The 23,484-nt window shown below is 43.3% G+C and overlaps 6 protein-coding genes and 5 non-coding genes across 11 annotated transcripts; 6 read left to right on the plus strand and 5 right to left on the minus strand.

Moving 5' to 3' along the window:
* Nucleotides 1-289: 289 nt before the first annotated feature.
* Nucleotides 290-3,124, minus strand: PUMCH_002013 (uncharacterized protein; the record flags this gene model as incomplete). The annotated part of the gene is made up of 1 exon (XM_063021042.1): nucleotides 290-3,124. The coding sequence occupies one exon, from the start codon at nucleotides 3,122-3,124 to the stop codon at nucleotides 290-292; it is 2,835 nt and encodes a 944-aa protein (XP_062877112.1).
* Nucleotides 3,125-4,455: 1,331 nt separating this feature from the next.
* On the plus strand, nucleotides 4,456-4,527 carry PUMCH_002014. The gene has a single exon. It is a non-coding gene; the product is annotated as a tRNA-Thr (tRNA).
* An 87-nt stretch (nucleotides 4,528-4,614) lies between these two features.
* On the minus strand, nucleotides 4,615-8,076 carry PUMCH_002015 (uncharacterized protein; the record flags this gene model as incomplete). The annotated part of the gene is made up of 1 exon (XM_063021043.1): nucleotides 4,615-8,076. The coding sequence occupies one exon, from the start codon at nucleotides 8,074-8,076 to the stop codon at nucleotides 4,615-4,617; it is 3,462 nt and encodes a 1,153-aa protein (XP_062877113.1).
* Nucleotides 8,077-8,484: 408 nt separating this feature from the next.
* On the minus strand, nucleotides 8,485-8,566 carry PUMCH_002016. Its single transcript has one exon. It is a non-coding gene; the product is annotated as a tRNA-Ser (tRNA).
* Nucleotides 8,567-8,648: 82 nt separating this feature from the next.
* On the minus strand, nucleotides 8,649-8,730 carry PUMCH_002017. The gene has a single exon. It is a non-coding gene; the product is annotated as a tRNA-Ser (tRNA).
* Nucleotides 8,731-11,383: 2,653 nt separating this feature from the next.
* PUMCH_002018 (uncharacterized protein) lies at nucleotides 11,384-13,369 on the plus strand (the record flags this gene model as incomplete). The annotated part of the gene is made up of 1 exon (XM_063021044.1): nucleotides 11,384-13,369. The coding sequence occupies one exon, from the start codon at nucleotides 11,384-11,386 to the stop codon at nucleotides 13,367-13,369; it is 1,986 nt and encodes a 661-aa protein (XP_062877114.1).
* Nucleotides 13,370-14,784: 1,415 nt separating this feature from the next.
* PUMCH_002019 lies at nucleotides 14,785-14,856 on the plus strand. Its single transcript has one exon. It is a non-coding gene; the product is annotated as a tRNA-Asp (tRNA).
* A 1-nt stretch (nucleotide 14,857) lies between these two features.
* PUMCH_002020 lies at nucleotides 14,858-14,928 on the plus strand. The gene has a single exon. It is a non-coding gene; the product is annotated as a tRNA-Gly (tRNA).
* Nucleotides 14,929-18,900: 3,972 nt separating this feature from the next.
* PUMCH_002021 (uncharacterized protein) lies at nucleotides 18,901-21,171 on the plus strand (the record flags this gene model as incomplete). Its single annotated transcript, XM_063021045.1, has 1 exon — nucleotides 18,901-21,171. One exon carries the CDS (start codon nucleotides 18,901-18,903, stop codon nucleotides 21,169-21,171), a length of 2,271 nt encoding a protein of 756 aa, XP_062877115.1.
* Nucleotides 21,172-21,429: 258 nt separating this feature from the next.
* On the plus strand, nucleotides 21,430-22,233 carry PUMCH_002022 (uncharacterized protein; the record flags this gene model as incomplete). The annotated part of the gene is made up of 1 exon (XM_063021046.1): nucleotides 21,430-22,233. One exon carries the CDS (start codon nucleotides 21,430-21,432, stop codon nucleotides 22,231-22,233), a length of 804 nt encoding a protein of 267 aa, XP_062877116.1.
* A 50-nt stretch (nucleotides 22,234-22,283) lies between these two features.
* PUMCH_002023 (uncharacterized protein) lies at nucleotides 22,284-23,426 on the minus strand (the record flags this gene model as incomplete). Its single annotated transcript, XM_063021047.1, has 1 exon — nucleotides 22,284-23,426. One exon carries the CDS (start codon nucleotides 23,424-23,426, stop codon nucleotides 22,284-22,286), a length of 1,143 nt encoding a protein of 380 aa, XP_062877117.1.
* Nucleotides 23,427-23,484: the final 58 nt, after the last annotated feature.

Genomic DNA, 23,484 nt, shown 5'->3' on the forward strand with positions numbered 1-23,484 from the left:
AATGACCCAACATCACCAAAACTTAGAAGTGCACCAGGCGTAATAATTTTGTATGTGCATGTATTTTCACTTGATTGGAAAATCAACAATTGAATTCAGCTTGAAAGCAGCAATGTAGTATGGGTTGGTCAAAAGTGGCTACAACGAGATCATCATGCTTATGTACATTATACTATAGACCATCTGGAAAGAATCACCAAAATCCCCAAATACATCAAAGAGTAAACGTTATTGCGGCTTCAGCCTTTTTGAAAATTATGAATTCGTACCTCTTCCTATCTTTGCTTCACTAGCTCCCGTGGCTGTTCTTGTTCCAGCCTCCCAAGAAATTGGAGACTGCCAGTCCCTTTTTGGCTTCGTCGGTATCTGGCGTTGGGCGCGAAATGCCGGTTCTGCCTGCCACCTTGTACAAGGAGGCGTAGCTAGAGGCAGTCCCATCTCCTGTCACATTGCTGTTGAATGAGTTGTCCTCTACAAATTCAGGCTCAGAGTCATCCTCCGAGTCAAACATAAACAGCGACTTTTGCTGTTGAGGCTTAGGCGTTGGTGTTCGCGAGCCCAGGAAAATGTTTGCAGCTGTTGTTGTTGGCGGCAACGGAGATGACTTTCTCTGTATGGGAGGCGAGGCTGTGCCGGAGTAGGAGTTCTGAGCGACAGAAGCACTCAACGAGCCATGCGGATTCTGAACATTGGTGTGAATGTTCTGGGTGTTATGACTATTCTGTAAGCTGAATTGCGATGGGCTGCTGGTAGACTCTGCTTTTGATTCAGTAGTCTCCTTTTGGCTATTGTAATTCAAGAACATATCGCCCAAATTCGAATTTGACTTGGCCTCCGTCAGGGTCATTGTGCCTCCAAAAAATTGATCGGCAAGTGATCCTGAAGAGTGTGGTTGTTTGGATAATGAGGTAGAAGAATATCGCGGATTGATAGTGGAAATGTGCTTTGGTTGTGGTTCGTGAATCTCTTGATACAGATCTGGAAAATGCTGGGAGGCGGGGCTGATTTCCGTCAAAGGTTGGCCAAAAGCCTGCTGGGCCAACGATTGGCTAGAATTACGAGCGCTTATTGACAATCCTCCTTCATTGTCTGACTCTGATTCTGACTCGCTGTGGAACGCATTGCAACTGAAGGATCCGGAAGTGGATTTACTGTGCACGGAATCGTCCAAGCAGGATATAGGAATTCGCTCAGAACGATCCGCAGCAACATCACCCTTGTGTTCAGATGGTCTACTAACTTCAATTTTGTGATGATCGTGGCCGTACACCTCAGGGAAACCTGTGCCATAGTTTGTCACGTCTTCATTTTCAATAATTTCGTAGTCGAAGTTAGATCCCAACGAAATGTTTTCTGGAACATCAACCACATCAGGCGTTCTATCTCTAGAGTTAGACCCGTAAATAGCGTGGTTGGGATTTACTTCGTAGACTGTGTTATAGTCATAGTAGTAGTCGTAACCTCTACTAGAACTATTATCAATATTATGAGAGATACTCGATGTGTAATCATCACTCTCCTCATTCGAAGAACCGTAGTTGAGAGTTGTCGGAGGCAACATGTGAATAGTTCTTAATGACAGAACTGACGATACTTCATCGTCGTCTTCATCTTCAATTTCATTGTTGGAAGGATCTGGAGTCTTCTTAGAAGCCAAACCAGGAAATGGATTCTCTGGTTTGGAAGAAGAACGGACATTGAGAAAGAATCCACCTTCGTCTTCCTCGTCATCTTCTTCTTCCTCGTCTTCATCGTTTGGCCCATTGTCGAGATCACCATCATAATTATCACGTTCAATTCCAGCACCTGTACCGTCATCATAAAAGTAACTCTCACTTCCATCGTAGTCGTAATCTGAGGTGTCATAATCATCATATCCGTCTTCATAGTCGGAGGTTTCATCGATGGCAATACACTGCTGTACTTCATCGTTAAAACGGACATGTCGTGTCTTAGGAACGGGATTTATTTGAGTCAAAGGAGTTTGTTTGGACTCTTGCTCCTGAGAAGCATTGGACTTTTGTGCATTAGCTGCAATTGACAGCAAAGCAGCCGACACTGCATCAGCAGAGATAGCAGTTTGGTGCTTTTGCACTAAGTCCACGCTACTGTTGTTTGCGGAGCTTGCCCTTGAGTTTGATTGCGAGTAGTTTTTATACTGCGAATTCAACTTAGCAGAGATAACGTCGTAGTCAAAGTACTCTGGAGGCTTCTCCGATGATTGGGCAGCATCTCTACGAGCTTGAGCAGCCGCGTCTTCTCTTCTTCGGCTTTCTTGCTCAGCTCTCGCCGTAGCGACTTCTAATTTAAGGAGATTCAGGTGGCTTATCATCATATCTTCCATGGTTCTCTTCTTCAAAATGGGTTTTGGTGGTCTGTGAGCTTTGCGGGCGATGGAGATATCGCCGGCAACAACACTGCTTGCAGTGTTAAAGGAACGAGATCCCAGAAGGCTGTTGCTTACTGAGTCATCGTGGTCATTTTCGTGGTCGTGGTCATGATCGTCGTCGTCAACAATAGGTCCATAAAGCCAAGTGACATCACTCTCTTTAGACCAATTGACTTCTTCGGGACTGATGGTTTTCAAGTTACATCTTCTTTGTGCCCAAGTTCTCCAACTGGCGTTCTCTAGTCTCGCGGCATTGGCAACATTTTTACGTCTCAGAATGATATACCTCCAAGACTTTGAGATGTCGGAGACATCCCATTGATGTGATAAATAATCTACGTGTCGCGAGGGCTCAGGAGCCAAGTTGGAATCGTCGTGTGGGACTATATCTGGACTCTTGAGGAATGGTGAATTGGAGTCCAAAGGTGAGGAGACAACCTCAGGGGAAGCAGAATCGGGAGCCACAGCGGTGTTGGAGACGAGTTCAGGTTTCTGAGTCGAAGCGACATTCGAGTCGGGTATAGCCTCGGCATCCTGCTTACCTTGCCGCTTCTCTTCGTTCTTCTTTTCAATTTGCTTTTCCTGGGTATCTGGGTCAATGAACTCGTCCAACAAGCCGAGGGAGCGAGTCCGCTTCAACTTGAAGGTTGTATTTTGAAAATGGTCATCATCATGTGCATCCACATGCTGCGACGTACATGCGCCACCTGTGAACACTTCTCCTTGATTGGACATGGCAATGAATGAAGTCTTGATCGGGACGAACAGAACACAATGGGCTTAAACGCAACGGTCAATGCAAAAAAAAAAAAGCAATATGTGCTAATGGAGGTAGCGTTGAGAGTCTTCGCTATGCGCCTGCTGCTTTTGATGTAAACACTATGGGGCTTGGCTGAAGCAGATTTGTGGGGTGAGGAGGTCAGAATTGGGCGACAGCGGAATCCTGACGGCGTCTGGCAAAAGAGCAGCACTTCTCCTCAAAACTTCTTCTTGCGGATTTCTCCCTTTGGAGATGGAATCCAGCTGGTGGAGCAAATCTGGCACCGGAGCAACAGAGGTTCGAAGGGCAGAGCACCGGCAAAGTGGAACGGGCAGCTACAAGTTGAAAGAAATGGCCCACTCAACAACAAAGGTTTTTACGAATGTAGGCTTTCGCGGGCAGAGGAGGTGTTTTGGGGGATGTATTTGGTTCTGGTTGGGGGGTGTGATTAGTGGAGGAATGAAGACCCCCGGAAAACACCCGTGCACCGGTCTTGCCGCCCCGCGAAAAACCAACCTAGCGAACGTGGATACATAAGCAATAGTCGAGGAAGCTATGAGTATTTGCTTAAAGTGGGAATTTAATGTGATGCTTCAATTTTTGTTTGATTTTTTTTTTATTTAAAAGTTTTTATACCGAGTCCCGAATCAAGACGTTCAAGATGGTCACTCTGTACTTGGTCATGCTGAATCATTATTGCCTGTTCCATCTGTTATCTGGACTTGTCGCGCCGCTGGTGAAGAGGAAACTCAGATCGGAACCAGCATCACACGTGATGGCTGGATTTTCGAGAAGTGGCAGCCAATTCCGCTTCTTCTTTCTCTATTTTGTTGGTTGCAAATTGAACTCCGAAAATGTCTTTATTCCAGTTTTGGCCTAGCTGCAACTTCCTGGAAGAGAGCCATGAATTGTTAGGGGGCTTTTAAATACTTGGCATGACTAAAGAGGTCGAATGGTACTTTTTTTGTCGGATTGTAATTTTCCTTCGTGAATTCTTGTTTTTTAATTAGTTTGACTCTGAATTCTGCGACCCTGTTGTTGTCACCGACCTTCGGGAAATATCGGGTGAGATAGCACAATAAAGCGACCGAAACAGGCGCGCATTTGAACATGCTTTTCTTGTAATTAATCCGCCTAATCTGCTGAAAAAGCGAAATTGAGACTCAAGTCTGTATCTGAATTCTGGATTTAGAAATTCCACAATTCCGTGTTTGTAAAAATATCTAATCTGTTCTTGAATAGGACTTAGCTTTTGAAGCATCTTCCGGAATTCAGATCTTTGTGTTTGTTTCTTTTTTGATAAGCTGCCTCCTTAGCTTAGTGGTAGAGCGTTGCACTTGTAATGCAAAGGTCGCTAGTTCAATTCTGGCAGGGGGCATTTTTTTTTGAGTTGTGGAAACGAGTGTCTACGCTTTTTACTTTATTGAATACCTTATTTTGTGAATCCAATTGGTTTTTTGTATTTCTAAGAAGTCAATGGTGCATCATATATCTCTACCAAGTCACTGAGAACTTGGGCTTCAGCACAAGACTTCTTGAAACTAGGGCGTCGGATCATTTGCACCATCAGACAATGCTTTCTGATATCCTCAATTCTAGTAAACCTCACTCTTCGAACACTGTTGTGCCTGGTTGCCTTGCAACTATTTGACGGGTTGGCTGATAAAACCTCCTCGAGCTTTTGGTACAATCTCAACTTCTGAAACTTAAGTCGGTCCGAGGTTGAATGAAGATACTTTTTCATTCGCTTGTTGAAATCACTGAAGGTTTCTGTATCTTCACACTCATGCAAACATTTACTCAAATCCTCGATACTTATCACGATTCCAAAGTGTGACAAGAAATTATAATAGAATAAAGCCCTGTTGTTGATCCGATTCTCAAAGCTTTCAAAACCTGCAGCCTTTGTAAGAATCAAAATGGATCTTCGACTCGAGTTAACTGAGATTTTGTTTTGAAATATCCTGACAAACGCCTCATGACTCAAAGATTTTATAATTGAGAGATCAATACCTTCTTCACATCTTTTACCCCCAAATCTGTATGTCATATTCAAAATTTGGGATAGATGATTCCAATGCTCTCCAAAAGACTCGCTTGAAGTATCGAAATCGCTCGAACAAATTAGTGGCAGTAGATTGGCAAACAAACTAGATGGAAAATCATTTTCATCGCCTCCCGTCTCGACCGATGTAAGAAATCGCGAAACGAAGGTTTCCCAAGAAGAGGCGTCAAATGTCTCCAAGTCATTCTCCAACTCGATCAAAAAGTCTTCAACTTGTTCCACGATTACTTTACAGTCCTTGTTGTTTGCCGGAATGCAAATAAATAAACCGAATGTGTCTTTGTATAATTTCATTCCACTGAGAAGGCTGTAACTCAACGACCTTTTAGTTCTGAGAGCTTCAAAAGAGGCCGTAGAAATATAGAACTGCAAAAGTTTACTCACGGTAAACAAAGTTGTGTCCAGTCGACAACCCATTTGCAAGTAGTAGTACACAACTGAGGATGGGTCATTTTCAATTGCCTCCAATTCGTATTGATAGTGCGCGCCTTCAGGTAAAAGAACACTGGTATTAGGGATGTTGAATTTGTCGATCTCGCCCTCTGAGTTTTTACGAGAACAGCCTGACCTAATTTCATCAAAATCAAATTGCTCAAGGCTCCCCAGGACGAGGCCAATAGTGCTGAGGCGCGTATTTTGTAATTCTAGTGCCAAGGTCCTTAAATTGTCTACGTCAAACAATTCCAATGCTTCTATTCTCTTTTCAATTGAGATAGATCCTCCTTCGAGTATCAAATGCGTGGTAACCTCCATTTTAGCAAATCCTTGAGTATCCTCGAAGCTGTGGTACAATCTTCTCAAGTACACCCTAGCTCGTTTCAAATCATCATACGTCAACTCTGATGATTTGCTTGTTATATTATCCAATTCAGTGAAAATATGATTCATGACTGGACTTAACAAATTCTGCTCACCTCGGTATGTTATGAGGATTGCGGGCTCACCATTGACATTTGGGTAAAGGCCCCAATTACCGCCGCGTAGTTCATAGGGATATAGATTGTACTTGAGTTTCTCGCCAATCACAATCGAAATAATTTCAATTCCCACCAAATTTGCAGCATTGTCTATTAATCCCTCAAACCTCACGTTCAAGCTGGCGACACTATGTTCGATATTGCACACATTGTGACTCCATAATTCAAAATAATCGTCATCGAGTTGAATTGTTGGCAGTTGTTGGTGCACTTTGAGATCCCTATGTTCAACTTGGCCAAAATTTGTGTGATCTTCTTGAGCAAAAGGTACCGATACGGACAAAATTTCTCTACTGACTGGAATATTGAAATCAACGTTTGAACGAGATAAACTCATCAAGCTCACGTTGAATTTCATATAGTCAAAACCATAGAAGGGATCTCGTTCAGGTTTTTTATGTAAATTTTCTGCAAGTGAACTCTGGTGAAGAAACGTCTTGTCAAGTACCTCAATTCTCACGTTATTTCTCGAAATAAATGCTCTAGTAATAGAAACAAATTCTTTGCAGCTGTGAAGTCCCCCTTCCCAAGGTTTGAAGCCCTTAATGAAGTCTGGATTTTCGGCTTCGCTGATTGTCAAGCGTGCGGAAAGATCACAAACCTCATCTAGGGGGGTACGCAGAGGCTTCTGACGAATGTAATGTTCTTCTTCTAGCTTGCCGAAATTGTCTAAGACACCGCACAAATCTTCAAGAGGAGACTGCGTTACCCTTTCTTGTACAAAATGAAAAAACAGTGAAATCACTTCAGGCAAATTGCGCATTCCCTTTCGAGTCATTTCCAAATCACAAGTTAACACTGTCTGTGTCAGTGAAATATGCTCGATAGAAACAAACACATGCTGCAGTAATTGAGTTTTGTTTTTCAAAAAGTGACACCAGTAACCAGGTGATTCGCTTCCCAAAATGTTACAAAGCTGTCTTTGAACTGGGTCAGAAACTTGTTCACTACCGCTCATCATTGGGAAGCATAAGCGTAGTCTTGGCTCAAAATCGGCCTTGATGTATATACAATTCAGATCCGAGTCTTGAAAGATGTCCATCTGCAATTGCAGTGTTTTGATTACTTTTATAGATTCTGACGAACTTCTACTTGTTGGCAGTCCAATCATTTTCTGTTGAAAGTTTCCTGATGAACGACGAGACAGACGATTAGTCGTCGTAATGGTGCTAAAATGAATTATGGCCATTTTCTTCAAATGATTCAATGTTTGTGGACCTTTTAATACTAAAGACATATTCAGCGGCTGAAAGGTCTCAGTATAGTACTTCTTGGCGCTATTATTCAAAGACTTCAACGACACATCCGACAAAGTCGACAAATTGCCCGTTGAAAATCGATGGAATGGGTGCGTGTCACTTGTTAATAGCTTGAGGCCGTGCCAAAGAATTTTATCTACATTTTTTGTGTTTTCAATGTGTTCCTCGTTCACAGCTCTTATTTCTCTCTGAGTGACCTCCAGATGAAACTTCGAGAGCGAAAAATAATTAGACAATTTTGAAAGAGCAGACTCGACAGCAGTTGCATATAGATCGCCCTCTGGCCCGTTTGCATATGAAGAAATTGAAAATCCAAAGCAGGTCTGGTCACTGCTAGTGTACGCAGTTGACTTCCCACCAGTGCGAGCCACTTCCAGATAGAGCTTAGTGGCTTTTGCACCCACCACCAAGTGTTCACAAAGATGGGCCAAACCTGGGATTTTGATTGGGTCATTGAAATGGCCTCCGCGCACTGTCATTGCTGCCGAAAATAAGTGCGAAGATGGATCACTGATTAATAGTATCAATAGTCCTGATGGAAGACATGCAATTTGGTAGTCCCGAACTGAATAGGAAGTCGGAATATCATAATTTGGATTGTAGACTGGTACTGTCAACAGAGACATGAGCAAAAAGAAGAGAGATTGTAGAGATAATTGCAGGACAATATTGAATCCGAAAAGTATTTCTGGATCTTGATAACTTAAGTGGTAGAAGCTTTCCTCATTCGGCAGGTACTGCGTAGAACAACTCGTTTAGAAACAAAAAATGCACAGAGTCTGTCAAGGTCAGAGTTCATACCATGACCTCAAAATTGAATAGTTCGAGGGCTGAGTTTCTTGCTCTTTAAAATATCATTTAAGGGTGAAAATTTGGATTGAGCGATATGATTGTTGGTGATGCTCAGGCTCATGCGCAAGAGATACTAAAAACAAACAGCAAAATTTACGACAAAGACGTAGATGAAAAGTGGATAATCGAAATGAGATTCCCAAAAGCATGCTCGACAGTTAAGTCAGAAAAGCAAAAAATAACGACAACTGCAGGACTCGAACCTGCGCGGGCAAAGCCCAAAAGATTTCTAATCTTTCTCCTTAACCACTCGGACAAGTTGCCTTGTTATGAGTGCAAATGGACGGGTTCCAAACCACTCTTCTCTATTGACGGTCTCAGATTGGTTAGAAAAATGAAAAAATATCGACAACTGCAGGACTCGAACCTGCGCGGGCAAAGCCCAAAAGATTTCTAATCTTTCTCCTTAACCACTCGGACAAGTTGCCTGATGATGACGATTTGAGATGGCCGGTTAATATGTTTTCATATTTCATGTCTTTGGTTCTTTTGACTTAACAATGATATTTGCTTGTTCTCATCTGGAAATTTGAGAGAACCCATCAAGGCTATCTCTGCAGTACCTAAATGGCTAACTACATGGAATATTAGCATTCGGTATTGATTGCAGCTCAGTAATGACAACAGAAAACTAGAGCTTTACACTTGTCATTCTAGAACGTCCAGTAAATTATGGAGTCTTCACGGTGAGGTTGTCTTCTGGTTGTCCTTTCAATTTAAACAGCTCCACATAATACCTTACAAATATCGGACTTAGATTAGGCTTCAGTCTTGTTTCTTTTCACATTGCAAGATAATACTTCTTTCAATGCCTCTTTTATCAGAATTTTGTTTCTTCACTAAAATAGTTCGCAGGGCCATGCGGGCATCTCGTAAATTAGGAGCTTGTGTGCACTATAACCAGCCATTTTTACGAACCAGCCCCTTCAAGCGTATTGAATTGATCATTACAACCGTTATGTTGAATGATTGGCGTGATAAAAAAAAATGCCTCTTGCTGTTCTTTGGGTGGACTCATCCGTCCTCACGACTCAATGGAAGGTTCTGACAGCTCTAAGTGCATGTCCCTAAATTGATATCTCTGCAGGAAAAGCGTGCGCAGGGAATGGGGCCGCCATACATTGCATTCCTATCAGCACGGCGTGCGATTAGGCAAATGAGGGTGTGGGCAGGGTCATAAACTGTCAATCTTCTTGACGACAGCGGCCCTAAATGATATATCCCGGAGGCTAGTGGTGTTGGGCCAAATATACCGAACTAAGCTCCCCGGCCTGTCTTAGCGTCAGGACTTCCCGTTCGAGTTTGCTTTTTATGTTCCTGCACGGTGCTCGCACCTTATCCTCACATATAGTACCCACTATCCTACAACTATTTTTCTACCCCTACTATAAACAAACCCCCAATCTAAATACCCCGCAACAGACTCTTTTTGACAGATTTTAAGACACTTCTTGTGAAACATCCATTCACTACCATTTTCTTCAGTTTCATCCCACGAAGACTCTCACACCTCGAATTGTTGTGTTTCTGAACTCAAAGGCACAAGGAACATTTTATGGACGCCAGACACATGATACATAATGCCAAATCCATACGTGTATAATAGCTATCAACAATACTCTCCTCCGCTAGCCGAAGGGCAGATTTCAGCCTCCCCTACCTTCCCAGGGGTGGCTTACTTAAACGGCAATGCCAACAGTGCTGGAAGCACAGTCTCGAGCATAAGCTCTGCCTCTTCTGGTGTGGGACCCAACTATTCATTACATAATCCTCGATTGCGCTACTATTTGTCGAAATCGTTTGATGCAGAAGATGATCTCGAGTTCTGTCCGGATATTCCAGAATACTCCGCCGGTAGTCCCACCATCAAGAAGTTCAACCCATACACAGCATCGGTATTCTCGCCCACTGCCATTGCAGAACTGCTGAGCTCCAACAGTCAAACTCCCCGGGTGAGAACTCCCTTGAAGAAGCCTATAGAAATAGTTAACCCACATACCAAAATGAGGGTTGGCTCTCCTGCCGTCACGAAATAGTGAGGGTAGAGGTAGCTTTAAAGCTACCAGATCATGTGTGATGTTTTCATATTCGTTTAAGACACTTCGTCTTTGCTGTGCAAAGCGTGTAGTATAATAAATGTACTTTAGTGGATAACCAGGTATTCATTGCCAGGTGTATCAATTAACTCTGCATAATCTGAGGGCCATTGACTGGAAACAGACTTTTCTTTTGCATCAAAGTTTGACGATACATTTGCTCCTCTAGCGCTTTAGGTGCCGGCCTCCATTGTGATCACAAAAAATTAGACAACTAATGATGATTTAGATCCTGAGTTTTGTTATCATTTGCGGCTCTCAAAATTCTGGTATTTTCTCGGTGTATGTTCAAGGTCTAAACTTTTCTGGCTTAGTTTCCTCACCTGCAAGAGTCACTCGCAAGCATTAGCAAGCGGAAAAATAAAAACATAATTAATTGAAAAATCATCAACCTCTTGAGTTTTCAAATTGTTCGAGTATTTTTCTCGGGAATTGAGTGTCGTTGGGTGCCCTGAGTGCTTCCACAGACTCACCCTCCAAATTCCAACTGCAACTTACAAGAATAACTTCCACATTTGGCTCAAATCTCAGCATGGAGTGAAGCAGACCATCAAGATTCGACTCGCCATCTGTTCAATTTACAGATTTTATGATTAGTCATTCTTATCTACGAGTTGTGTGTATTCTAGCAGTCACTACTAGTGGCTACATATTCCTGAACAGGAGCTGAAAAAATAAAGCCCTAAGACACACAAATTCCGTCAAGTTCTGATTCCGTAGTCGGCCTCGAAGTCATGAACCCGTCAATCTCTTGTCACCGCAATCGGCTACCGTATTGAACGCGCTGCCGTAATAGGCAGGCGGAAGAGGCGCTGTTCATCTACTTGGTGTCCGAATCCGGAAGGTCAATACGTCTTCAAATGCCACGAACGATCTCCCCGAAAAAACTATATAAGATCGGGGTGCCGTCCCTGCTGAAAATTTTTAACTATAACTTTTTCAAACCACCATCCCCACTCCAACCGGATTCATATAATATTCAAAGATGGCACCTCACCCTTTCGACTCCGTCTTGGACTCGGAAATTAGATTGGCAAGTAAGCTCGTCAAAGATGCCCATGCTGCCTCTGATAAGGTGCATTTCGTCCAGATCGACAGATTGGACCCACCAAAGCAAGATATGATTAAGTACTTGGAGGCAGAGAAGCACGGTGCACCTCTTCCCACTATTCCAAGAGTCTTGTACGTCTACTACAACACCAACGTTTCTGAATTTAACAAGGCACTCGTCAATGTTACAAACAGACACATCATCACTAAACAGAAGTTGCCTGAGGGTGTCGTTGGTCCATTTTTGCCTGATGATGTTACCGACTGGGAGGACCACTGTATGAGCCACCCACTTGTGTTGCAAGAGGTTCAAAAATTGCAATTGCCAAAGGGATACCAGATCAGAACTGACCCATGGATCTACGCTACTGATGATCCCAATGAGAAGAGATCCTTGGTGCAATTCTTCATGTATGTGTTGGCAAATGGCGGCCACAAGGAGTCTAACCATTACTCTTTGCCATTGAAGTTTTCTCCAGTGTTTGAAGCACACTCCAAGAAATTCGTCCGTATTGACTACTTGCCTGGTGGCTTTGATGAGACAATCACTCCAACCGGCCCATGGCAAGTTGTTCAGGGTGTTGAGTATCACCCAGAATTGAATGGCGAGAAGGTCATGAGAGAGCCAAAGCCATTGTTGATTCAACAACCAGAAGGTGCTTCCTTTACCACTGAAGGCTCCAAGGTCAAGTGGTTGGGATGGGAGTTCCGTGTTGCCACCAGTGTTAGAGAGGGTTTTGCCGTGTATGACGGTTGGTTTAAAGGTAGACAGATCTTCTACAGAATTGCCCTTTCTGAAATGACTGTTCCATACGGTGACCCAAGAGCACCATACCACAGAAAGCAAGCCTTTGATTTGGGTGACTGTGGATTCGGTGCTAACGGTAATGTCTTGAAGCTCGGATGCGACTGTCTTGGTGTTATTAAGTACATGGATGGTATCACTATCAACTCCGCTGGTGAGCCTCGTACTCTTGCCAACACAGTGTGTATGCATGAGCAAGATGCTGGTATTTTGTACAAGCATGTCAACTACAGAACTGAGGAAGCCGTTGTTGCCAGAAAGAGAGAATTTGTTGTGCAAACCATCGCCACTGTTGCCAACTACGAGTACATCTTGAACTTGAAGTTCACCAATGATGGTATTGTTGACATCGAGGTCAGAGCCACTGGTATCTTATCTACCATGCCAATTGACGAGAATGTCTCTGTTCCATGGGGAACAACCGTTGGTCCAAATGTTATGGCTGCTTACCATCAGCACATTTTGTCCTTTAGAATTGACCCGGCTGTCGATGGTCACAAGAACTCGGTCTTGTACGAGGACACTGAGAAGATGCCTCGGAGCAAGTTGAACCCATACGGTATTGGGTTTGTCACCAAGAAGACATTTGTAGACAATGCTGGATATGTCGAGCAATCTCCATTCACTAACAGAACCTACAAGATTGTTAACGAGAACAGATTGAACCCAATTACTAAGGGACCAGTTGGTTACAAGATCATGATGCCAGCCAAGCAGATGCTTTTGGCTGACGAAGAATCCTTCAATTCGAAGAGAGCAGCATTCGCTACTCAACAACTCTGGGTTACCAAGTATCACGACAACCAATTGTTCGCTGCCGGTGAATTTACAAACCAATCTCAAACTGACACGGGTCTTGGTGAATGGGTTAAAGAGAAAGAGCCAGTTAGAAATGACGATGTTGTCGTGTGGGCAACTTTAGGTTTCACTCATATCCCTAGAGTTGAGGACTTCCCTGTCATGCCAGTTGAGACTCACAACATTCATCTTGTTCCTGCTAACTTCTTCGACAGAAACCCAGGATTAGACTTGCCTCAATCATCGCAATCATTCAACAAGTCTGTTTTGGTTGAGACCGGGGCAGCTCCCAAAGCTTGCTGCAAGACTAATTTGTGAGCGAGTTAATAGATAATGGGTAGGTATAATTAATATGGAGAAATCTTATTGGAAGTGTTGTAGTTTTGTTTGTTAAAGATTTCCTGACCGAAGTTCTTTAGATTCGTCCTTTCTTGTATAGCCCTTAAATCCTATCGATGAGCAAGAAATAGAGCTCAAAGGAATATTGTAAAATAACAGGGGATGGTCTACTTCTACAATTCCTAAAAACATCTGAGAACCGGACTTCGTTAAGGACGATTCCTAAATTGCTTTGTTCTGTCCTCATTTGTATAGCGTTTGGTCAAATTGATTGAGTTTTGTCTTCAAGACATCACGAGAAAAAAATTGTTTCGTCGGGTCTGCACGAAATCCCTAATTCATGAAGAGAGTTTTGTGGGTTTACAGGATTTGATAAGGTTCACTCATTCTGAGCCTTGGCTTCCTCGAAAGGGCATTGACCAGAAAATGAGGTACTCTTGAGAATTTCTCATTAGATTAATTCAAATCGAGTTCTTTTCACTCAACACTTTTTTCATGCCTACCTCATCGACATTCTTCTTAATTTGAATTCGGGACTTCATTTCATTTTGCAGGTTGACTTTAAACTCTGCTCTATGGTAATATTGTAGGGCTGTTAGGCCCCAACCACTGTTGGAACAAACCAACTCAAGAGTTCCAAATACATTGGTTTGTCAGAAATTAGAATATACACAATATTTTAAAACACTCTGTGTGAAACATTCGTGCGATTTCTCCGTAATTACATTTTTTTCACTTGTTTGTAAATATTTACTACTTTGACCAGTCTAAGAAAAATTAAAAAGAGAAAATGGTGTCCAGAATTCATACCAAACAAAAAAAATTTCCACCAATTATCACGATGAATCTGTCAAGATCAAAGTTCTAGTGTTTTGACGAAAAATTATGGCGGTGTCCTTACGATCCATTCAAATATGAACATAGGAGCTAAAGGTTGGGTTTCTTAGGAGAAGTCATTGGCGCAAGATTTTCATTGATTGCTTCCACGAAAAGTACTCAGATGAGATTCATTTCCTCTTTCTAGCAAATTTGTACTCGATAGAACTATGTAAACACCTCATGAGATTTGTGGATTACTAGACAGAATTTGTCAACTTACTTCAACATGGAAGAAGCTAAACTTCTGACTTTCATGGCTATTTAAGATTGTTCATTGCTAGAGGTGAACGCAGAAGCTTGTATTTCTATTATAAAATTGCGCTATCTGGGAGTATGTGTTCCTGGTTGTTGTCAAAATTCTGGGAGCATAAGCGCCTTTACGATGGCCTACAACAAACAATATCATTAATGCAAAGAGAACTTATGGAAGAATGGTGAAAACTGAACAACAAATCAATAATGTCTTTCACTATAATTACGATATATATTTTGACCATAATTCAACCAACAAGAAATCCGAGATAGTTTAGTGGCTAGAATCTCCGCTTGTCGCGCGGAGGACCGGGGTTCAATTCCCCGTCTCGGAGCGCGCAAGTGGTTTAGTGGTAAAATCCAACGTTGCCATCGTTGGGCCCCCGGTTCGATTCCGGGCTTGCGCATTCTTTTTTCGTTTTTTTTGGACCAGCATGAAGGATGCCGCTTATCTTTCTCACTCTTTTTTTGACAAACATCAAATGTCAAATCAACGACAAACTAGTATGTACGCACTCAAGAAGGGCGAGAATCGCTCGAATTGGAAACATGATTGTATGGATTAGAACCGACCCTCTTGTTACTATCACATGTGGAAGGTCACTCCACACTGAATCCGGGGTAATGTCTGACAACAGTTTGATTGATTTGAATGTTTCAACTTCCTAATTGAAAAAATGCTACAATCGTAGCATATGGAAGAAAACGAGATACTGTTAGAATACACATATCATGCGTCACGCCACTTGTTTCTATTGATCCTTCACCATTATTCCTAAATTCAATGTACTGACTAGCAGCAGTGGATGTTCAAGACAAACGTCAAGCAAGAGGACGCTTTCATTGGGTGAGGAGACTTGTTCAAGGGCAAAACAAGCTCGAAAACACTCAGCTCCATCCTGTTCACAGGGACATCTCTCAACATAAGCAAAGACACAATCAAGAAGCGACAAGGTCGCTACTGTCAGAGAGAAGTATTGACATGAATAGTGATACCGAGTCAATGTCTCTTCACTCAGACAATATAAGTACGGTGCCTTTGAAGCTGATCATTTCACGTGGTTCCACGACAGCCTCGCCTTCGGTATTGAGTGGAGAGAACAATCAAGACAATATGTCCCTTGTAGCTTCCACTGCGGAAACATCCATCGCCCCGAGTACTCATTTGTCTATTGCACCAAGCACATATGGCCACCTCAGAAGCGAGCGTGAGAGGGAGAGGGACAGTGAGCTGATAATTACCCTCGCCAGCTCGACGCGCAGAATTCGGAGGAGAAGCATTGACACGAATTGTAGTCTAGCAGGGATTGCCCCGGCTAGTATCATGGAAAGGCTTCCAGTCAGCTCAAGCCAACGAGGCCCAGACGAAAACGAAGCTCAATGAGCAGAAAATAAAGGCGAGACCATTAATCAACAGGGAAGGCAAAATATTTAAAAACCAAGGAAGAGTAAACTAAACCTTTTTTGGATCGTGGAACTTGGGATTTGCCAACCGAAAACCTTAAGATATGGCATATCCCCAACTTAAGAATGACTTTGATGACAAAAACTATTTATGCAACCTAAATTAAAACAATACAAGAATACCACAGACCCCAACTGTGAATCTCAAACGAACACTGCTCTCTTGCAGTCGTAATGTGAGCCATATGGTAAAAGCTTACACAATGTTGTGTTCAGATATGTGTCTATATTTCGATGTGTGATTAGATAAATCTTCTGGCGAGGTAGACCCAATGCCACCAGGATATACCGGAATTTTAGAGATGGCCAAAGGGAATAAGAATTGAATCAAGTATTAAATCGGAACTCCAGAATTTTTGACGTCATTTGACATTAGAGTTCTTAGATTAGAATTGAACGGCTCGCAAAATCTGCCAGAGAAAAATTGAGGTCACCATACCTGTGGATTATGGCTCTGAACCCTGTGAACCTGCTACACGTTGGCCCCAGGAGCTATATCATTGGGTTGCATTCTTGTTATGACTGGGAAATAGTAGACACTCGATAAAAAAAATGACGACAGACATGAGTCGCAAAGGTATTGAAGATTTGCAATAATATACTTGAACTCTATCACTTTATCATTACGCCTGTATTTAGCCAGGTGCTTAAGTGTGAGGCTTTGATAAAGACTGGCAGCGATTGACGTGACGTGATTAGACATGCGCCAATTGATCCTCAATACGCAAATTCTCTTATGCACAATACCAAACGCAACTGTGGGGGTGCTCCAAACTAAATTCTCTTAAACGGGCAAATTCTCATAGGCCCGCGAAATGATGGATGGGAAAACTCCGATTTTGATAACGAATGGAGACATATTATTGACGTATCCTGCAGAGGATATGCACCTCGCGACTTGAGATGGGTAATGCTACGCCACACCTGCATATATTGAACTTGAGATAAATGTCCTCGCCATACATCATCCTCACTTAAAAATATCTCATGATGACATTTCTGAACACTTTATGCTAAGCCGGTCAGCAGTACTTCAAATGGACGAGAACGGCGGGGAATTGGCTGGAAGAGAATGTTTAAGACCTTACCAGTAGTTTTATCTGCACCATGGTTGCTAGTATGTGAAACATTAGTGCTGGATTGCGGGTGCGCAAGAGAAGCTTCCCATTATCAAGCACTGATGCCCATTTTGTTGTGCATATAATATGCATTTCGCCTAAATAAAGTAGGTTGTGCATAAAAATACACGATTTGCGACTTCAGCCAACCTTCGCTGGAACTCCGTTCTATGCACCACTCACCAGGTGCAGAGTCCGAGTGCCAGATCAGGAAAGCGACACGAAGTGTGCTGGCACAGGAGACACAATAGTCTAGATTGGCTTGATAGACCTAGAACATAAAGGGAAAATGCTTGATTTACCCCACGAAAACGTTGATCCAGCCAACGTGGAGACTTCATTGTAACTGGCATCCTGTGTCGGTTAGAACGGAGTGAAATTGTGCCAACCAGTGCGCCACAATAGTCCCTTGGCTCGGAAACAGGATCAGGATTGAGAAATCCGGCTGCATTTAGGAACCTAATTTCGCGGGAGCTGGATTGACCCGAAGAGTCACTTCCGACGAGAGGGATATTAGAATGTTTTCAGTGTATTCGTTTTATAATTTCACATCATTTTGTGGAGATTCCCGAATAGGTCAAGTTTCACGCACTGCTATCAATCACCACACACATCGGTGCCCATCATCTGGTATTATCTCAACCTTAATATCTACGGAACTAATTAACTAGAGTAAATGCTACAGGATCAATAAATGTTATACGAAAGTTCTTGGCTGCTAGACTCGGATCCGAATCGTACAAGCCGAGTCGGATCCTCGTTCTGGTTTATATCCTTCTGTCAAGCTTTTCTCCGTGCTATTTTAGGGCTCATGGCCTGATGGCGCCTTATCACTACCACCACAGGTGGTCGTGCAGCATATTCGCGAACCATAATTAGTGATATTAGACATGCGGGGAACCTGCCACGATAGGAACTGATAAACGGAACTAAAGATAAAAGTAAGTCTTTTCATTCAAACGGTCTGATCGAAATGAAGCCTCAACAACGAAATGAACTCAACGGCCCGGAAATCGCTCGTGACTGACTATTAAGCTATCTCTGAATGCCCGCCCAACCTATTCTCTCTATGTTACTGCGGCAAGAGCCGACCTGAGTATTGCGTCCCAGCTGCAGAACGTCCCTGCGATACGGAGTACAGACAGGCCGTCTGCAGACCGCGTGTAACAAGGTACATCCCACCGGCGAGTATCTGCAGGAATCAATTAAAGGGTAACAATCTGGAGCGCTCGCGACCTGAATATAACATAGGCCATCGGCAACTGGGCACACAACCATATTTTATTCTGAACATCGCCATTGTGAGGCAATTACTTAGCCCATCACCACGGAAGTGATGATACCACAAAACCGGCCTGGAGTACAGCACGGAAAAAATAAATGTCCAGCTTGAGAGCCAGACCATCTGTCATATGATTCTTCCCCTCATGCCTAGTTGAGCTTCTCGACAGCCCCAGCCCTCAACCAGAAGCCAGACGATGCAGGAGCAAGGGCACCGCTGGATTTCCATGCTGAGCTCTTGTTTCCACCCCACTTTCGCCCCACGTACAATCTGCAGGCCGCTTGGCCAATCCCACCCATCAGGTATTGTCTCCTGCAGAAAACGCTCAATCTTGGTTTCATCAACTCAACAGCCTGCACACGGACTCTGTGCCCTTATTAATATATTTCGCGCATTTCCTCGCTTACCTTGACTCCCTTTTTTTCCCTTTCTTCTTTATCTTTCATCTAAGGGTCTTTCCTAAGTCTTCTGCTAAGACTTTTCTCCATTTTCTTCCCCTTTTCCTCTCGTATCTAATGTCCACCTTGACTATCGCCGTGGCGGACTACTTTAAACCTGAGGTGGCCCTGGTGGCTGTGGGTCAAAATCTGTTGAATCCAGGTCAACAGAAGACGGCTGGATCCGTCAAATCTAAAACCCAACCTCTGTCGAGAAGTTCCACTCCTAAGCCCGCTCCTTTGATGGCAACTTTGTCCATGGCTGACTTGTCTGATTTGTCTGTTTTGCCAGACAGCCCAATCCTGTGCTCCGCCCCAAGCCTAGGAGGTGCGTTCACCCCAACACAAAAAATCCTCTCAGCTAAAGCTGAATCCAAAGATGATTCCAGCACCGGTGCTCTGTGGGTACGCATGAAGCCAGTGACTGGCAGTAAGGCTAATGCTTCTGTGCCCTCTTTCGTGCCTGCACCAAAACCGGCTATCAGCCACAAGCCCGCGATTTCCACGGAGATAAGCAAAATGCCGGAGGCTAATGCCACAACTATCATCAAAGTAAAACCACCTCAAAATGAATATGTTTGCGTTGACGAGGTGAAGCAGGTAATTCAGGCAGCTAGACCCGGCTGGACAATCCCATCGGTGGATATTCTGAAGCCCATCGCCGGAAACAACACTCTCAGAGCTGCTATAGCCGCTAAGTCTGCTGCTTCATTCATCGATCTCTCAGCTACCAAGCTTGTACCTGCTGTTTCTTCCTTGCCCGTTACTGCAGAATCGGCTCTTCCTGCCAATGCTCCACCTTTGCGGAAATTGAAGTCTTCTCTCAAAGTGTCTTCTTTGACTAAACTGTACTCTACCTCTAACATCTCACCAAAGTCTGTTAGATTTGCCTCTCATCTTGCAAATGTCAAGACTTTTGATGGAAGAGACTCGCCTTCTACTGTTTCTCTCCAAAACTCGCCATCGGGGTCTCCTACATACTCATTTGCATCCCGTGACTACTTTTCAGTGCGTCACAACTTCACTGATTTGACTTTTTCTGATGATGATGTTTCTTCTGACTCAGACATGGAGGTTTACCAGGAGTTCACCAAGGACAAGCATTACAAAATCACCCGCAGTAATTTCTCGGCTCCCAAGAACATTTATGATAAAAGGGACCGTCCAGTTTATTTGCAGCAGGCCTCATTAAGCACAGATAAGAAGCTGTTGATTCTCACCATCATGTGTCAAAACTTAGCTTTTGAAAAGAAGTTGTCTGTGAAGCTCACTCTTAACAATTGGAATAGTGTCTTGATTTTCAACAATTACACATACATGAAGCTGTTCAGCTCTGTGAATTTCGACCAATTTCAATTTGTTATTCCTTTCTCGCACTTCCCCTCATCGATCAACCCTCAATTCTGCATTCGTTATGACGTCAACAACACCACTTACTGGGACAACAATAATGACAAGAATTATGCTTTTTCATTGAGCGCAGTGCAAGAAGTAGCCATGGATTCATCCAGCTTTTTCAACACTTCTAAGCCAGTCAACCAGTCACAGAAATCTACTGCAACCTTCAGTAACTTTACTCCATCTTTCAGTGCAAACACTTTCATCGGCGCTGCAAATGCTGCCACAAATGCTTCTGTTAAATCCTCGACTTCTATGTCTTCTACTAGAACCCTTCCATCCACAGTTCCCTCAGCTGCTAATAAAACCACTTCAGCTGTTGCCTCTAAGGCATCGACTTTCACTAATGTCAGCTCTTCAGCTACAAACAATGCTGCCGCTTCATACACATACAGCAAAACTAACTACAGCGAGCTTATTAATAAATTATTGGAGGCTAAGTCGGAATTGGACAACAACACTCAGAAGATTACCGCTGGTTCGGTATCTTCTCAGAGACCAGCATTAGTCCATGCTCATTCTATGTCATCCATTCCCTCCGCTTCATCATCTATCACAGGACCCAAGTTTTCTCAGTCCTACTTGTCTAGAAGGGCACCTTCAATGGTCGCTCCTACTCCTGCTCCTGCTCCTCAAATGAGTTCTGTCACATCAGTAACTCCTATCACCCAAGTGAAAGCCACAGCCTCAAAGCCATTGCCAATTTCTCGCTCTTCCAGCGCTTCTACAATTGCCTCAAGCAACGACTTTTCAGACACTAAGTTTAACTCGTCGTCATATGCTGCTTTGTTGGCTAACTATTGTTTCAATGGTAATGATGCTGCCATGGGTTCGTGTCCTATGGAATCTTTGGCCGGTTCTCGTGCCTCATCCAGTTCTTCAGTCAATTCTGACTTTATGGGGCCTTCGCTGGCTACCTTCCACTCGTTGAGTGATTCATTTCATGTCTAATGGTTTTTGTTCAATATAAAATATTTTGTTAATGACTGATTGTAGATCTACAGAGTAGCTAGAAGCATATGAATGGTCCCGCACCAATTCGAAAGTTTCACGTCTAAAAAGCGAGATATGAATAATTGTATACTTAGAAAATATTAAAAATTGACCAATGGCCTTATCAGGCCCCATTTGTGGGGAGGATGTCATATGCAATTTGTACTGCATGATTTCAGGAACTTAAAAGGAGTATCTTAAACGACCTTTTTCATCATGAGTTTCGGAGCAAGAGCTGCAGAGAGGTTGGCCAACAAGACTATCCTCATAACTGGTGCCTCATCAGGAATTGGCGCTGCTACTGCCCGCGAGTTTGCAGCTGCCGCAAAGGGAAACATTAAGCTCATTTTGGCGGCACGGAGAGAAAGTAGATTGAGAGATTTGGCCACAGCTTTGAATCTGTCATTTGCAGCAATCAAAGTCCACACAACTAAGCTTGATGTATCAGACGCTGGCGCTATTAGCTCTTTTTTGAGCTCATTACCCGCTGAGTTTCAAAATATAGATGTGTTAGTTAATAACGCCGGCAAGGCATTGGGTCGCGATAACGTAGGAGAAATCGATCCGGAAGACCTCAATGGTATGATCCAAACAAACTTAGTCGGGTTGGTTAATATGACTCAAGCCATCTTGCCAATTTTGAAAAAGAAGGATTCTGGAGACATCATTAACATTGGATCAATTGCTGGGAGAGAGCCATACCCAGGCGGAAGCGTTTATTGTGCTTCTAAAGCCGCTGTCAACTTTTTCACCGATTCTTTGCGTAAGGAGCTTATCAACACCAAAATCAGGGTTATGGAGGTTCAACCTGGCATGGTTGAGACAGAATTCAGTTTAGTACGCTTTCACGGAGACAAGGACACTGCTGATAACGTTTATACGGGTACCACTCCATTGACAGCCGATGATATTGCAGAATTGATAGTGTTCGCTGCAACAAGGAAAGAGAACACAGTGATTGCAGAATCTCTTATTTTTCCAAGCCACCAGGCTGGCTCCAGTCACTCTTTCAGAAGATGAATATAGCCGCAGTATCTAGAATACACAACTTAGTCCATTAGAAGAGTCGACTAGAAGCTCAAAAGTTCTAAAGTTTTTCCAAGTTTGGCCGCACCTTCCTCCGATCCATCTACACTCGCCTTGGCTCTACTTGCTTCGAGACCGGCTAGAAGCACACAAGCTTTGCAAATTTTGTTGGAAGTGATGTAGCCACACTTCTCGCAAGTGTTTCCATCCCTCTTGGTGGTTTTTAACGCAACAGAGCCATCGGGGTTGATCTCCTGCTCATCTTCTGCTGTGGCGGCCTTCTTATCTCTTCCATTTTTGTAGCTCTTGGTCACCTTCTTTTTTTGAGCAAGAACAAAATGTTCACCGCTATAAATAATGTCCATAATGCACGACGGACGGATTGCGCCCAAACCCTTCAAAAGCTCCCTTGCTGTGCCTCTAAAAGCTTCTGGAGCATATGTGCATTCGGTAGAGAAATAATCCAACTTTTTATAGTGCGCATAAAGGACGATTTCTTTTTGGTATGAGTACTTGAAAGGCTTTGACCTTTTGATTGGGGACCCTGAGGATTGAGTGAGAATTGAGCATGAGTTTTCGAGACGTGCCGTGTCTCCTCGGAGAATATTCATAAGAACAGTTTCCGCCATGTCATCGGCATTGTGGCCAGTCACAACATGGTGGATACCAAGTTTTGCTGCACCCCTATCCAATGCCTGCCTTCTCAAAACACCACAATAAGTACAGCTGCTTCTGATTCCAGCGCATGACACAATTTCATCCATCAGCCAATCGTAGAGTTCCTTGTAGGATACAATTTCTAGCTCCATCTCATATTGCTGCTGATTTCTCTTCACTGTCGCCAAGCTATCATCTCTATAACCTTTGATACCTTCGTCGATCGATAGGAGCACGAGTTCAAGACCATATTCATATCGTTCATTCAAGGTTTTCAAGATCGAGGCAAGGACAGTAGAATCTTTGCCTCCCGAGGCTCCAATAGCCACCTTTTCACCTTTCTGGAAGAGCTTTGCGGAAGTGATTGTGTTGTGAATTTCCGTTTCGAAAACCAAAAAGAAGCACTCCTTACAAAGCTTCTGGAGATTCTTTGGTCTTTTCATGACGGCCTTTCGGCCATGGCAAAGTTCACACAATGCGGAAGGCTTGATCTTTCTGTCCTTCCTTGGCAAATCAGCAGAAGAGCTCATCGGTATAAATTTAATCTTATGTCACAAGTATGAATTATCTTTAGGTTTTGTGGGTCGA

This window comes from Australozyma saopauloensis, chromosome 2, assembly GCF_035610405.1.
Source record: "Australozyma saopauloensis chromosome 2, complete sequence".
Lineage (NCBI taxonomy): Eukaryota > Fungi > Ascomycota > Pichiomycetes > Serinales > Metschnikowiaceae > Australozyma > Australozyma saopauloensis.